Source organism: Tinamus guttatus, unplaced genomic scaffold (genome assembly GCF_059628265.1).
Source record: "Tinamus guttatus ecotype Peru unplaced genomic scaffold, ASM5962826v1 Tinamus_guttatus_pri_ptg000488l, whole genome shotgun sequence".
Classification (NCBI taxonomy): domain Eukaryota; kingdom Metazoa; phylum Chordata; class Aves; order Tinamiformes; family Tinamidae; genus Tinamus; species Tinamus guttatus.
The window spans coordinates 714,568-730,426 of record NW_028289022.1 but is presented as its reverse complement, the minus strand read 5'-3'; the positions used below and the strand labels follow the sequence as shown (position 1 = coordinate 730,426).

Here is a 15,859-nt window from a genome sequence, read left to right as displayed (position 1 = left end):
CTGTCTTTCACAGGCATTGACTCAGTTTATGAGAGGAAGAAAATGTGAATCATTCTTCAGCCTATGAAGACTTCTCTCTTCATACAGGAAAAAAAAAAAAAAAAAAGTAAACTTAAACACATTCTTCAGCTGCCTCAGACTATCCAAATGACAGCACAACCTCATCTTGGTTCTACAGTGGTTTTGTTTGTTTTTGTTTTTTTGGGTTTTTTTTTTTTTTTTTTTTTTTTTTTTTTACAACTTATGCAGAGACACAGGAGACATACCATAAACAGGAAGGCTCCTGTTAGAAACAGTTTACAGAAAGAAGTTTGTCAATAGTTGTCAATAAACCCTGCAATCTACCAAAAGTAGAGATGCTGCTCCAATCTTTGTCAGTCATTTGAAATTAAATCAAAAAGAAAATAGATAAAATGTAAAGACTCCTTCTATTTCCTTTTCCTATATGCACACTGCATTTTCATTATGATAGGATTAGAAATCTTAATATATAATATTGTATTTTTGAAATAATGCATGTTCACTATTTCATTTTAAAAAGTTTAACAGCTTACAAGAAAACAAGGAATTTTATGCTTTGCTGTTTCTTTATTTTTAAACCACTTACCTTGTAGACTGTGAACCATTTCTAAAAGCACAGGAGTAAGAGTCTGGTTATATTCATGGAAGATGTCAATAAAAAGAACTTCTGTGCATGGCTGGAAAAAGAAACACTGCTATAAGGTCTATCAAAATAAAGGCAAGTGAAATGCATTTTATCCTACACAATGTAGCATGCAATTTAATATATTTTGCTACAGTGTATGCAAAGCTTTATCAAGTTACACAGCATGTTCAAGTACAGTAAGATTTTGATTGCTATGTCTACATGAACAAGTTCTGTGTGGATGTGAAGCATCTTATGTTGAGAAGCCTGTGACTCTGAATACATTTATTTCAGAATTTTATTTTGAATTAGCTCTAGTTCATTACCTGCGCTAAACGTCCATTCGCACTTCGAACACATTAGATTAGATGTACATCTTTCTCAGCATCAGTCTAAAAGTAACCCAGCTAACATGAACACTTTTGATGTGAACTAAAATGCTAATATAGATGCATTTGATATGACTTTTAGCAGACATCTTCAACAAGAAAATTTAGTGACAACTAAAAGTGAAACTGTTTTTCATCTAATTCTATCAGCTTAAAGAAGAAATAACTTGTAGTAAGCTTCAAATAGAGCCCCAGAACACTCTCCTTTCTCTTCTCTTTTATGCTAAGTGCATAGTTTCCAGTATACGTCAGAATATTTGTGCACTAGTATGTGGACAAAGTTCAGTTGCAGTATTACTGATTATGTCTCTCTAACTCAAGATTTCTCTGAAAAATCTGAGCTTGAGTTTCTACCAAATAGCATTGCTCTTGGACCAAAAAAAATACACACACAAAAAAAAAAACCCACAAATGTTCAACAGTTCCATTTCAAATTGAAATACTTACCCGGAGACTGTACTTCCAAGAATCTCCTCCTGTCTCTTCCACAGCTATTAATTTACAAAATAAAAAAGGGAGAATTATTATTCCAACTATATTTTAAATAAAGCTATTTAGTATTTACTTCTGTGAATATCAAACTACTGAAAAAGTGAGGTTCTGAAAACAATCTCCAGAAGGAACATGTGTTTATACAACATGAGTGCAGAAAGTTGAACCAGGAACAGGTAATTGCAATACGTAATTTGTAGAGGCAAATTAAATTGTAGAGGAAATTAGAATTTTTATACCAGTATCTAAAGAAAGCATAAACTATACAGCGTTTCTTACTGAAGCCTTCTGGGTCCTCTTCCCACATAGTCAATTCTTCCTCTGTCAGCAGGAAATAATGAGTGACTAATCTTCTGCATATTTCCATTAATGTTGGATATGTAAAGAATGCTGTCTTTATCTTATGTGCTTCAAGAGTTTCAGGACTACTATCTGAAATAAAATGTATAATTTCAAAATTACAAATAAATGGCTAATTAAATAGTTCAGTAAAACTAGTGAGAAATTTAAATTCAATTAAATTTAAATGAAATTTAATCAGAAACAAGAATGTTAATTGTCACCTAGTGATTGATAAAAGTCAAACTAATCTGAAAGTTTATTTTCTGGGGTAAAAACATGGTTTAACTCTGAAGAGTAAGTTTATTTATCAGTACACGCAGATGTGTACACAGAGCCAAAAGTTGCAAAATAATCCCACAGAAACAGAACATGAGCTTGCTGCATATTCAGCTATATGCCACAAATTTACTGTGCTCATTTTTTATAGGTAAATTTCAATTAGGTAAAATTGTTCACTGAAAACAAAAATGGTCAGAAAGAACACGCTTGCTCACAAACTCCTTTAATATGACTTGTGCGAGTCACTGTTAACATCAGTGCTTTCACCAAAATAACAGACAGAAGCATACATTACTAACAAAATAGTGTCTCAAAGGAATTTAAGTATTGGTAACAATCACCAAGACATTTCTCAAGAACTGAAAAATGAGATTAGCAAATAGCAGCAGTACCTTCGATATTTTTGGATGGCTTGTAAGCATAATTTTTTACAATCATCTTAATGAGGTTCATGCACTGCACAATGAAACGCTCAAATACAACTCCTTCACCAGCCTCTGTAAAAACATAGCTCACAGCAAACTCCAAGGACCTCTGAATCAAAGGGGTGAATGAAAAGGGGTGTTGATCCAGGAAGTCCAAAAGCTAAAAATCAAACAAGGAGAAGAGAGGGGGAAAAAGAGAAATCAAATGACCTTTTGTGCAAGTTTTACATATTAAATGCTTTCACAAATTAGCTACAAAAAACAAGTGCCTATTTACATAAAATTATAGCAAAGTAAGAAAACTGAGCATAAATAATTAGGAAAGAGTCAGCACCAATGCTTACTGAAACATGAACTTCTCAATGAAGCTCCAATTTAGATGCAAAATTATTTCATGCTACAAGTTTGAGAAACAATACCTGTTTCCAACTAGACAGTCTTGCTTGCAATGTAGTATTAAAAAAAGTATCAATCACATTTAAAATTCTTATAATTTTAGCAGATATTTATGTACAGATTTGTTTTAAACAACTTCAGTGGTTAATCTTGCTAAATACACATCCCAATCTCTAAAAAGACGGATCTAAGGAGAGGTTACCCACTGCATTTTTGCCAGACCAGTAATCTTCTGTTGTATATATAGCTTTCAAACACCCTATATAGCATACACAGAAAGATAACTCCAGCGCATGTGGGAACTAACTGAAAATGTTATAATCAGTGTAATTATTTGCTACCTTCTCCCAAGAAATAGCATATTATCCCAAGTTTAAAAAAAAAAAAAAAAGAAAAAGTGGGAGGGAGAGGACTTTTAATTTTTTTCTTCTCCCTCCTTCATAAGTAGTTGCCTCAATCTTAGCTTTTCTAAACCTGAAATATAGAGCAGCCTGGCCATGTCTATTCCTTTTATCTCTTCTACTATTGCAATAATGCTCTCAGGTATAAATTCTTGCATCTTAATTTCCATAAAGTCTAGACTATCGACAAGTAAAATGCAATTACTCATCAAGTCTATAAGTAAAAAGAATGAAAAGAAGGTGCCTATCTCCTTTCTTCTACCTGCGAGTTCAAATCAAAAGGTTCTGTGTTAAAGATGATCAACATCAAGTCAGAGCATCTCCAGCTCTGTTTCAGTGAGAGCTCCAGGTGATTCCCATCTCTGATAACAAGATGGAATATTTAAGTAAGATTAACAAAAACAGAATAGGTAAACAACGGGAATGCTACTGATTTTGTAACTATGAGAGACAAAGCAAATGACACTGTAATTGCCGTGTATGCTGAGTTAGCTGAAAAGTCAAAACTTTTAATATAATAAAAATAATTTAGTAAAATAAAAGACACTGTGGAGTGTAAGAGTGAAAAAGTTTTTTTGTTAACTTTTTTGAAACAAACTATCAATGGCCAATTATACAGTTATTCGGTCCAGCTGCTTACCAACAATAGTAACTGCTTGTGAAAGGCAGGATAGAAAGTCTATAATCTCTTTCCCTGCCAATGTGATTCCCAATTACAATTGGATTTTTTTTTTTTAAACAAAATTTCCATTTTTTCTTTCTGAACAAAACTCTAGTTATCACTTGCCTGTAGGGTAGACTTCATTCTGTTTGAGGTAAGGAAACTTAGTCTTTACTCTTGCAATCTAGATGAGCATGAGTAGACAGATCTATATTTTATAGCAAATAAACTATGTTGTAGTTCCTTCTGTTTGAAAGATCTGAAACTTACTGTTTTTAAAGAACATATCCTTAGGATAGGGATCCTTTCAGAAGGATCTCTTTCAGAAACTGAAATATGATCAGTATATGAATTGAGAATTTACTTACCACTTTAGTGAATAGAATGATAGTCTTTTCTAGACGATCTCTGCATATATTTTCTCCTCCTACATTTCTACCTGGTAAAAATAACATATGTAACAACAGCTACTATTTTCATATTTTCCCATTTCATATAAATATTTTGCATATTTATTTGAAGAAATTAACACTGAAGAACAACTTCTTTTTATCTGCAAGCCAAAAATAAGAAAGCCATGAAAGAACTGAAAATCAAAAATTCAAAGAATTTGTTCCAGTATTATTTAACTCTGAGCTGCAATGAAATTCACTGTGATTGATCAGAATAAAACAGAATCAGGACATGATTACAGACAGTTCGAGGAGAAAAAAGAGTCAAAAATTGAAAACAAATGCTAGAGTAGACAGAAACATATAAATATAAAAGTTTCGAGAAAATGAAAATGCCCTTATAGAAAATCCACACAGTGTCCTTAGTACATAATACAGTGTGCTATTCTAGTAACCTCATCTTTAAGATACACATCAAAATGGAGTGAATTAGTGATAAAAATTCATTCCAGACACTACAAAACACCCTGATAAGATTATAAGAGAAGACAGAGCCTTTGCATACAACAGAGGAAACCAAAGAGAGCCATAATTAAGGCATACAAGCAAAAAGGATGTTATAAATCTCCAGTCCAGTTTAAGTAGTGGCCACTGTTTTCGCAAAACGACTTAGCGATTAGAAAAATCTGAAAGTGTGAAGCATCAGCTCCATTCTCATCTTAGGACATTCAAACGCACAGGCCTCACGTTCTATGAGACTATCATGGGCCTACATATTACAGGCCAACGTACATGATAGCCAGGATAGTATGGCCTTCAATTCATACTGTTAAAGCTAGTCAGTTAGTCAAAAAAAGAGAAAAAAAAAATTCAAACAAAGACCAGACCAGAAAAACACAAGGAAATAGTTGAATATAAGAAAGGCTGCATTCCAGAAGAGCAAAATTAGATAGATAATTTAGGCACTGAACATAGTGCTGTTTTCAGCACTATCAACTTCTGTAGAAATGAGGCTTAGAACCTGGACTGACCCCTCGCTACCAAGTACAGATTTCATAGCCAGGTACTTTCATTTCCATCACAAAAAAATGACTTCTACTTCTTAGAGAAAAGTTTTTTGAATCATGGGCATTTTATTGGAAAGGTCTTGCCTGTACAGTTTCAGTAGAAGTGCATTTAAAACATTAACTCTACATTCAAAAATCCTAGAATCAAAAATTTTAATGACTGTATTATGCTTTCATCCCCTTTTTTTTTTTTTAGTATGTAACAACAAAAACAACAAAAACAGATTTGGGTACTTACTACACTCCAAAAACTGTTTTAGCCGTTCAAACACTGCATGTAGAAAACCCTGAAAAATACAAAAATATACATATTAAAAGATGAAGTGTATTCTGTACTGCATTGAGAAAGATCAAACTGGTTAGACTTATTAGTAGCTCAGATATCATTTAAGTATTATGTAAGTAGTTGATTCTCTTAGTTTATTTCATGAGAAAATTACTTTTCTATTAGCTAGAAGATTACATAGATAACCCAAAGTGATCTTACTAACACAACACAACCAACACAGCATCTCTAATAGAAAGATGTATGCTAGATAAATAGAGGTGCATGTATCCTGTTTATAAGCTGTTTACCCATTTCCTCCTAATCTCACAGAATACAATCTAGCAGGTCTACCTGTTCTCAAGTTACTAATTTAGGGTGCAGCCATGAAGTACCCAATTCTTCTACCAAAACCGGCAGTAACCGGTAAAGCTTTTTCTTTTTTGTTCAAATGGGCTGCATACCACAGACTTCTCTCATAAAAACGAACATAAATCTCAAACAAATGTCTTTAGATTCATCATTAAGATCAAAATATCCTCTTGAAAAGATTGGGGCAAACATGCATGAGATATCTGCCAGTAGAGAGGAGGGGTGTCCCCGGGATACAAAAATGGATACAAAGGTGACCTTGAGGCAGGTAATCCAAGGAACATTGCTGTCCTTATCACAGGATAGTCATGGCTTTTCACCAGGTGGTCTGATGATGATATCATGATGATGATATCATGATTTTGTCTGGCAGAATGGAAAAAAGCAAGCTCCCAAAATTATTTGGCACTTGACTTACAGCCTATTCGTATCTTCTCCTAGCCATTAAATACTCCAGAAAACAGGACGCAGGCAGAATGCACTGATGGTGAGCCAGATCCACCCCAAAGCTCCACATTAAGCACCCTGAACAACATCTAGAAACAGCTCACACCAAAATACAACCGAAAAAACATCAACAAACACTCAATATCTATCACAGTGTGTTTTGTTTGCTCTTAAATTTGTTTGGTTTTAGTTTTCTGACCCTATTTTCTTATCAGCGTCCCAATGTTATGCTGGAACAATTGAAGGTGCACAGGTAAAAGAAATCAAGACCACCGCTTGGTAAATGATAGAAAACCTATGTAAACACCCAAAGATCACAAGTAGAACTCACTACTGTCTACAATCTAAAGTGTAAAATTTAACCTATGTATTATCTGGCCTGTAAATATCCAACTCTTTATTTCAAAACTTCAAATCATTCAATAAAAGCAACTATATAGGCACTTCCCACACGCCAACATGAAGGGAATTTAACTGGCTTTTTCAGCATCATGCAGTTATACCAAAAAGAATAAAACCTGAAATTTCTTTGAAGAAACTCTCCTAGAGAGTTAAAGCCAAGACAATCAAAATATTAACGTATACACAATGTTGCACTAGTTCAAATACCTTCAGGCATCTAATACACTAAAATGCCTTGTGATGATTTTGGCAGCACTAGAAATAAGCGTATATCACTTACCATCACCTCTACACTCCGATGAGGTTCTACAAACCCATGGACTGTCAGCTTACGAAGGACTGGAGGGGGGCAAAAGAAAAAAAGTTATTTGTGTAGGTATTTTTCAGTGTTTGCTCCAACAAACTTCCAGACATATGACCAAAACAGTTTTGTACCAGGATTGCTTCAACTATACTTAAAAATAAGTCTCATCTTGTTGAAACTACCTGAACATTACATATGATAAACAGTGAAGAGAACTGGAATTCTTGAATCAGGAGAAAAGATTCTGCAATGATTTTAAGCAGCAACCCTCCTGAAAGGCTCTGTTACAGAAAAAGGGCCAAGTGTAACAGCCAACAATACAGCAACCCATAATCTATCTTCTGAATTTTCTCAGATTTATCACTGCCCATAGCTCAAAGGAGCTGCATGCTCTGTAACAATTCAAGAACGACATCTGTATTACAAGCATCAAATGCTGCAATTCTTAAAATGCAAAGTAAAATCATGTATTCATGGTTTTAATCTATTTGAATACTGTTAAGTATTCAGACTTTCTAAGTTAAGTGTCTGAAGTAAAGCACACGACTGCAGGCCAAAATTACAAAACATGAAAAAGCATCCTGCCATGCCCTATGCTTCTCTGTCTCTTGACTTCCTACAACCTGCAGAATTGGTCTCTTCTGATGAGAGAAAGGCTGGAGAAATTTACACTGAGAAACAGGAGGTATCCTCTCTCTCTCTCCCATGGAGAGCCATCCTGCTTTGGCCTTGCTCAACACAGAGGTAAGAGAAAACTAAGATCGACAGCTTTCCCATTAGATATCTCTGTGCTGGGAAGTGTTAGGATTCTTTCTCAGAATAGTCTTGACTATTCATTGTGAAGAAATTTATTTCATCCTTTACACTTAACATCATTTTACATTATTACCTTTCAATGACAACAATGTTCTTTCTAATGAATTTATGGCTGCAGCTTCATTCCCAGTGGAAACTTGCTGTAGGAATGTATCTGTGTGATGATTCCACAAGGAACATGCAAAACTGTAAATACCAGACGCAAGCTGCAAATAGGATAAACAAAACAAAAAAAAACAATGAATTTTATTTTCTGCTTTCGGCTATAGTACAAATTCCTAAATTTTAAAGGCTAGTTTAGAGTTAAATTGTTTCACATTATAAAAGAAGATGGATTAAATAGAATCATAGAATGCTTAAGGTTGGAAGGGACCACTAGAGATCATCTAGTCCAACCCCCCTGCACACGCAGGGTCACCTAGAGCACGTGGCACAGGACTGCGTCCAAGCGGGTTTGGAAGATCTCCAGAGAAGGAGACTCCACAACCTCTCTGGGCAGCCTGTTCCAGTGCTCTGTCACCCTCACTGTTAAAAAATTTTTCCTTAAGTTTTTAAGAAATTTTTCCTTAAGTTCATGTGGAACTTTTGGTGCTTCAGTTTGTGACCATTACCTCTTGCTCTGTCAGTGGCCACCAGGGAAAAGAGACCAGCACCATCCTCCTCACTGCCTCCCTTGAGGTTGCTGAGGTAAGGTCTGGATAAGTGAACCACAAGGTGGGATGAAAACTGAAAGGACTGCCAGACTCAAATGGTTGTGAACAGAGACACAAAGCCTATTTGGTGCTAGGTTACCAGTAGTTCACTTCAGAGACAAATATATATATATTCTTTAATTTATTTTTGATCAGAATGATGGGATGGTGAACACTCTCAGCAAGCTTAAAAAAAAAAATCATTTGCTTCTCTGTTGTATTTAATTCTATTGATCCAAACATGTCTTCCCCAAAATTACCTCATCTTAGCAAGAACCCATTTTTTTAAAGAATACTTGGAATTATGAATCAAAAGCATTCCTCTAAGAATAGTGCAAATTCACATATAAAATAATCTCCTGTATGACATGATAATATAAGGTAGACATGCATATATTGTGCATAACCAAAATGCCTGTACATGAAGCTCTACTTCGAAACACCCATGATTTGAATAACACTCAAGTTACATGCAAAATCAATAAAGATCTCAAAAACATTTTATATGACTTTTCATATTGTGCATATATTCAACGAAAGATCACCACTGTTTCAGAAGGAAACATTAAAATCTACATGCTTCTCATTCATTCGCTGATAGCAAACCACTGGCAACAGGCAAATGAGCAAAATTAATTATTTCCTTGCACTCTGCAATATTGCACGTTGCATTACTTACATCATAAAAGAGTTTCCTATCTGCAGCAAGTCGCTTAGATGCCAGGGTCTTTGTAACATGATAGAAGGTAAGTAATGCTCTGTGTTGTCGAAGGTCATCTTGGACTTTCACAGATTCCAGAAGAGTGGGAATAAGTTCTGGCCACTGCCTTGGGCAGTCCACCCTAGCAACTTTAGCAATCAGCACAGAGATCTGAGTTGCTATCTGAGAGAAGAGAAAGAGAGAGAAAGAGACAGAGAGAGAGAGAGAGAGAGAGAGAAAGGAAAAAAAAAAAAAGAAAGAAAAGAAAAACAGAACAAAAACACACACATACACCAAAAACAGGTATCACAAAGTCAAAGATCATTAAGAAATACCCACTTTAGAAAAACTACTTCTAAAATTTGCAATTTGCATAAAATGTGAATTGGTAGTTTGGGAGTTTTAATTAATTTAAAATTTGATACAAACAATCAAAATAATAGGAAAAAAACACTTTTTAAATTTAATGGCAATATTTTATTTAAGTACTTAATATAAAACTGTATTGCTTAAATTTTATATAGACAACTGCAGTCAATTTTTCTAGATATCATATCAACAAATATGAAATATTTCAGTACCACTCTTACTTAACAACCTTTTCCAACTTTTTCTATTAAAGCATATAGAAAGCTGAATATATAATACCCCTAGTACTGCTAGTCCTGTATATAGTTTTTAGCTTTTAGAAGCTTTTCTACTATATTTGTATTACTATAAGTCAATTACAGTACTGTCCGATGTACCATACTGCTCTATCAGCAGGTAAGCTGATACAACAATAATGGAGTAGCGAGAAAACTTCGATTAAGCAACTTGAATTTCGTTTCATCTACAATATATTAGTGGTCTAAAGAAAAAAAAAAAGACAACAAGTTTTCACTTCAACATAAAGAACTGTCTAAAAGGCAATAAATAAATTGCACTGTCAGGTGTGCCATTATTAAGTGTGAAAAGACAAACTGAATTGCATACTTATTACACACCAGCAGCATTTTTAGGAGTACAATACTTCATCATTTATCACTAACCTGATTCACTGGCTCATTAAAGTTAGTAATAAGTCCGGCACGCAATGAAGATTTTTCTTCTTCAGAAAGGGCGCTGTTAAAATAGGATATACTTTTCAGAATATCATTTCACTTTACACAAAACCCAACTACTAAGTCATATTACATGCTGCTTTGTCACAAAAGTTAGAATGATCATTTCCATTTGACTGTATTTGGATGAAGATTACTTTTAGGTAGTTTTCTTGAAACTAATGTATTTCAGTTTGATAAACTATCAAGGGAACTCCCTTTGTTTTTCACCATCTCAGAGACATTCAGAACAGTGAAACAAAGACAAATACACGTGAGGCCTTTTAACATGAGGGTTTTGTATCTTCTTCTTATGAGGCCCTTGGGAACACAAATTTTAAGCCATAAAGGTAAAGTTTCATTCAAATACAGCTTTAAGCCACCTTTAGATTTCCTTTTAAGTCAGCAATTTATCAAAGTGTAGATTACTGTATCATACTATTCTTGCTCTGCTTTACACAGCATGCGGTCCAAGTAATTTATTTCAGATCTGAATATAACAGGCTACTTTTAGAAATTATTTGTCAATATTTATAGATTATACTATCAGGAAAAAAAAATCCACTTTCATTTACTGATAGCACCTAAAAACCTGTCTCTGGAACACGGAAATACTTAAATCGATTAAAGTTATTTACATTAAGCTATTTTACTTAACAATGCAGTGATTTAGATGCAATCATCACACTTCAAAGTCTAATAGCTGCAAATTAAGAAAATTAAATACATCAATACAATCACTTGCTGTACTCAGTTATCTAACACACTAACCTACTGCTTTTATACAGCAGGGTTTAAAATGATCCTTAAAGCTCCCTAAAAATCACAGGTACTATACTGATCTAGGAAGTGTTAAAGGTTCAAATCAAATTAACAATTAAAAAACAAACAACAAACAAATAACAAAAAAAGGATTTACCCTAAAATCAAATATTTGTAGCAATTTTTCTAATTCCCCCTCCCCTATTTGCCAAATCTCAGCCCTGCAGATCTCTCTTACGAACCCTGCAGGGAGGGAGGAGGCAGGAGGCAATTCCTGAGTGACCTCAAACTGTCTGCCAAAACCTAACCTACAAAGGTAACTTATAGCATGCAGGAAACAGAGCTGAGATCTTTTTTTGAAACCAAGAATAAAGATCCAAAGTATTTTTACATGAAATTAAGTTATGTCTAAAAATACTTGGGCTAGCATTAACAAAAATGTCTTCAATGGTAAAAACTTTTGTTCAGAAAGTTATTTTACTTACTAATCTGAAACCAGCAAATGACAATATAAAAGTATGCACAGATAGAAACATATGTACATAAAATTTTATTTTCTTAGAAAAAAATGCAGTATATCTTTTCTAAACAGACAGGCAGACTGAGTAATTTCTGAAACTTGCAGGCTACTATTACTTTATCTGTAACTTGTGCTACATGCTCAGGGATAACAGAAAGCACAAAACATTTTTTAAGTTGTTTGATTATACTATTTCTTTTACATTCACTGTGAGCTTCCAAGAGCCCATGCCCTAATTACATTTTTCCTTTCGATCATATGGCATGCATATCCTAAGAGCAACAATTTTGCATTACTTACTATAAATGTTTTTATTAAGCTTTTGAGTTATTAACAAAACCAAAAGAAAGAAAAAGAAAATGGACTCATCAGCACGAGCTCCCCAGATACAGAAGCTTATGATAAACAAAGCTAAGGTTTGCAAACAGTAACGATGATAACAATTAAAACATTAATTCAGATGCAAGATTTCATCTTCATGAATGACTAATGTGTTCAAGAATCCCAAGTTCTCAGGAGGAGGAGGAGGAGGAGGAATCTAGCACTCAGATAATACAACAGTGACACCTGCTGGCTGTTGAATTCAAGTTACACATTCCCCCACTGCAGTTCATAGCAGATGCAGCCACAAAAAACCGGGATCTTTATCCTCCTTTAAGGCATTTTAAGAAGAGCACATTATTGCATACAACAGTTACAGAGCAGAAGTTAGGAAGAATGTCTGTCCAGGGCTGAGTTAATTCTACTTTACACTCAGCTTCATCAAAAAAAAAAAAAAAATCAAGCAAGACAGGTCTTTGTAGAGAAGTTGTTGAGTTTCTCTTTCACAAGCTGCAGTTTCAGAGTCTGATTTGATTTTCTCTGTTTGCAGAATGTGGAAAACAGCAATTCAGAATTAAAAAAGAAAAAAAAAAAAAAAAAGATGGACCTTTAAAAAAACCCCACTATTTTATAAACAAGAAATCCAAGCCTGAGGAAACAAAAATATGATTTGATATTCCTAAGGTTACTAACATGACTATCAGATCAAAGAAAAAAGCCCACAAAAAAACAACTGATGGTAACTCTCAGCAAAATCAATTGCAAGTTCAGGCAAAAAAAAAAAAAAAGTACTCTTACAGCATTCAGATTCAAGAAAAGCTGCTTCTCTAAAACAAACCAATTAAGTTCTTCAAAATCGTAAGAAGAATAATAGGGTGAACTCTGCCTGAAAAAGGCCTGAAAAAATAACTACTGTGCCAACTCCAAATAATCCATTATCTCAAACCAATATTCTTTTCCTATCTTGCAAAAGCAGTAGCTGAAGGAAAAACATCACAACGCTCAGTAGAACCAGGGTAAAGCTAGACCTGCTAGACTCAGCTAAAAGCAACTTTTACACACTTGGAAAATTGAGACATTGAAATTGCTGGGAACGTTTCTGGAGATTATGGAGATTAAACGTTATGGAGATTAAAAGTTCTCCATAAACATATAAATACTCAAGACAGAGTTCTAAAAAGTAGTAGGCAGTAAACAATCTTTAGCCCTGATATGCTGAGGAATTAAGGCTATGTGAACATGCCATGTGTCCGTGAGAGCCCTTTCCAACTCTCATTCTTGAATGTATCTGTCCAAATTCAGCTAAACTTAACAAAGGGCAGTAATGACAGAGATGATTTTTACACAGGTTCTCTGAAAATCAGCAGTAGATTAGAGATAATCGGTCTGCGCTAACATCCTACCAGAAGAAAAACATAAATATCTAAAATCAGTTACTGCTTTTGAGAGGCAGCAGGCACACCAATAAATCCAACACATGCTCAACCAAACAGGCTATATGCATCAGAACAAGCTTTGGGCATCAAAGACATATGCCAACCTAAGTTGCTTTGAGAGTTTTGCAAGGACAAAAAATTAAAACTTGTACCATGAAACTTTCAAAATCATGGCATCCACTTTCACCGAACAACTGGAGAAAATAAAGATTAAAAGGAGCATTTCTCAAAGTGTTCAACATAGTCCTCTAACCAGGTGTGATTTGTTTGAGCACAAGATACTTTTAAGATGTCATGTATGAGAAACAAGTAAAAGGAAGTTAGAAATAGGGGGCAAAGTGGGTTTGTACTGGAAATGTAGTATGCATTTATTCCACATAATCTTTAGTAGTAGCCAGTGATTTTTTTGTTTACATTTCTAATCACATTAAATTTTCAAAAATTAACAAAACATGACACACATATTCAATTTCACATCAGATCAAACAGCTAAATTTTAGTCATTACTTCTACAAGAAATGAACCAAGGATTTTTCTACTGAGTTATTGATGCTTATTTAAAAAAAATAAGGCACTGAAACAGTGTGTTTTCATTGGTTCACTAATGCTGTCTAAATTACTGGTACTTAATAATTAAACATCATCTCTTCCTTTTAACAAGAAAGGCCAAAGATAAACACGCCTTCTTCCACACACAAGACATTTTTCTCTTTCAAACACCAAATGATGGTAAATGTATTGCAGTTGGATACTAATCTGGACTCTGCAACATTTCAGTGCTTCACATAATCATGGGGTACTGCAGTGTCAATTTGGAATGCCCCACAGATGCAGAATTTCATCACTTGTCCTTCTTTTTGTTGTATGAATTTGGCAGATCTTCAAAAACCTTGCAATGCAAGGCAAAATCTTAAAATCTATGACTTAGACTCATAATATTCTTCTTAAAAATGAAAGATGAAGAAAGCTGCAAAATACAACACGAAAACTGACTGGTTCATTAATGACCTAAAAGCTTTATAACATGCTAGGAGACGTAAAAGCTTCGTTAATGTCACTATAAATTCCAAAGGAAGTTCTCTTCTATCAAACAAGCAATTCATTGTTTTCCCACTGGGTAAACGAAAGAAATTTCCAACTTACTGTGGTGCCACCCGTCTCCAATACCGATCAATTCCATTCTTGAAGTACAGCACTGCCAACCATCTCACATTCACATCCAGGGTATGGTTTGTAAAGATATTCTATTAAAAAGAAGGTAAGATGTTAAAAATTATTCCATGTACCACAGAGTTGTATAAATATATTAATACATACGCTACTGCATGCAAGTACCTGCATTTTGACAAATCAAATGACACGTTAAAAATTAGAAAAAAGAAAAATGCTTACCACTAGCTCAACTACTCAACTTATGAAAAATAAACCCAAAATACAGGATTAATGTTTCTGATCTTTTTTGGCTTAAAAGGCAATAAACGGGTACTAGCACCAGCCAGTTGTTGCACTTTTTAATGATATAGCTGGAATGTCAGTAGAGAAAGAAATTACCCTGTAGCGCACAAGAATACAGCATTGCACAAATACCTGAGTATTTTTTTTTGCTTTGGAGAGTTGTTCATTATTTTGCCACATGCTAAGAACCTTCCTACCTTTCACAGCACTTCTCAAACTTGCCTGTGCAGCTGTTATAAAGACATATTCTGTTCTTCTATCCTATTTAGTGCTAAGATGTTACAGAAGTTCAGGGCATTTTTTTTTAATTCATCCGATCAGCGTATATAAGTACCCCAAGGGAGGCAGTGAGGAGGACGGTCCTGGCCTCTTTACAGCAGTGGCCACTGATAGAACCAGAGGAAACAGCCAGAAACTAAAGCATCAAAAATTCCACAGGAACTTATGAAAAAAATTATTAACAGTGAGGGTGACAGAGCACTGGAACAGGCTGCCCAGAGAGGTTGTGGAGTCTCCTTCTCTGGAGATCTTCAAAACCCGCTTGGACGCAGCCCTGTGCCACGTGCTCTAGGTGACCCTGTGTGTGCAGGGGGGTTGGACTAGATGATCTCTAGAGGTCCCTTCCAACCTTAAGCATCCTATGATTCCAGCCTAACATTAATATCTTTCAATCATCTTGAACTTGTACAAGATGTAAATAAAAACACTTGCAATATTTACAAGATGTAATTAATACATACTATGCTAGATGTTTAAGTATAATTGCTGTGCACAGATGCTTCTTTTTACATGAGG

The 15,859-nt window shown here is 34.6% G+C and overlaps 1 protein-coding gene across 1 annotated transcript in view; it reads right to left on the bottom strand.

Annotated features, from left to right (window-relative positions):
• The window catches only part of IPO11 (importin 11), a 71,054-nt gene that overhangs the window by 53,692 nt on the left and 1,503 nt on the right, over positions 1 to 15,859 (bottom strand). Inside the window, exons 2-12 of the mRNA XM_088533163.1 lie at positions 14,753 to 14,853; positions 10,520 to 10,592; positions 9,468 to 9,671; positions 8,170 to 8,302; positions 7,257 to 7,315; positions 5,729 to 5,777; positions 4,400 to 4,470; positions 2,541 to 2,733; positions 1,807 to 1,959; positions 1,483 to 1,526; positions 608 to 698 (exon numbers count right to left, since the gene is read on the bottom strand). Of these exons, the coding sequence (XP_088389289.1) occupies positions 608 to 698; positions 1,483 to 1,526; positions 1,807 to 1,959; positions 2,541 to 2,733; positions 4,400 to 4,470; positions 5,729 to 5,777; positions 7,257 to 7,315; positions 8,170 to 8,302; positions 9,468 to 9,671; positions 10,520 to 10,592; positions 14,753 to 14,853 (1,171 nt within the window). The remainder of the gene's footprint in view (positions 1 to 607; positions 699 to 1,482; positions 1,527 to 1,806; positions 1,960 to 2,540; positions 2,734 to 4,399; positions 4,471 to 5,728; positions 5,778 to 7,256; positions 7,316 to 8,169; positions 8,303 to 9,467; positions 9,672 to 10,519; positions 10,593 to 14,752; positions 14,854 to 15,859) is intronic.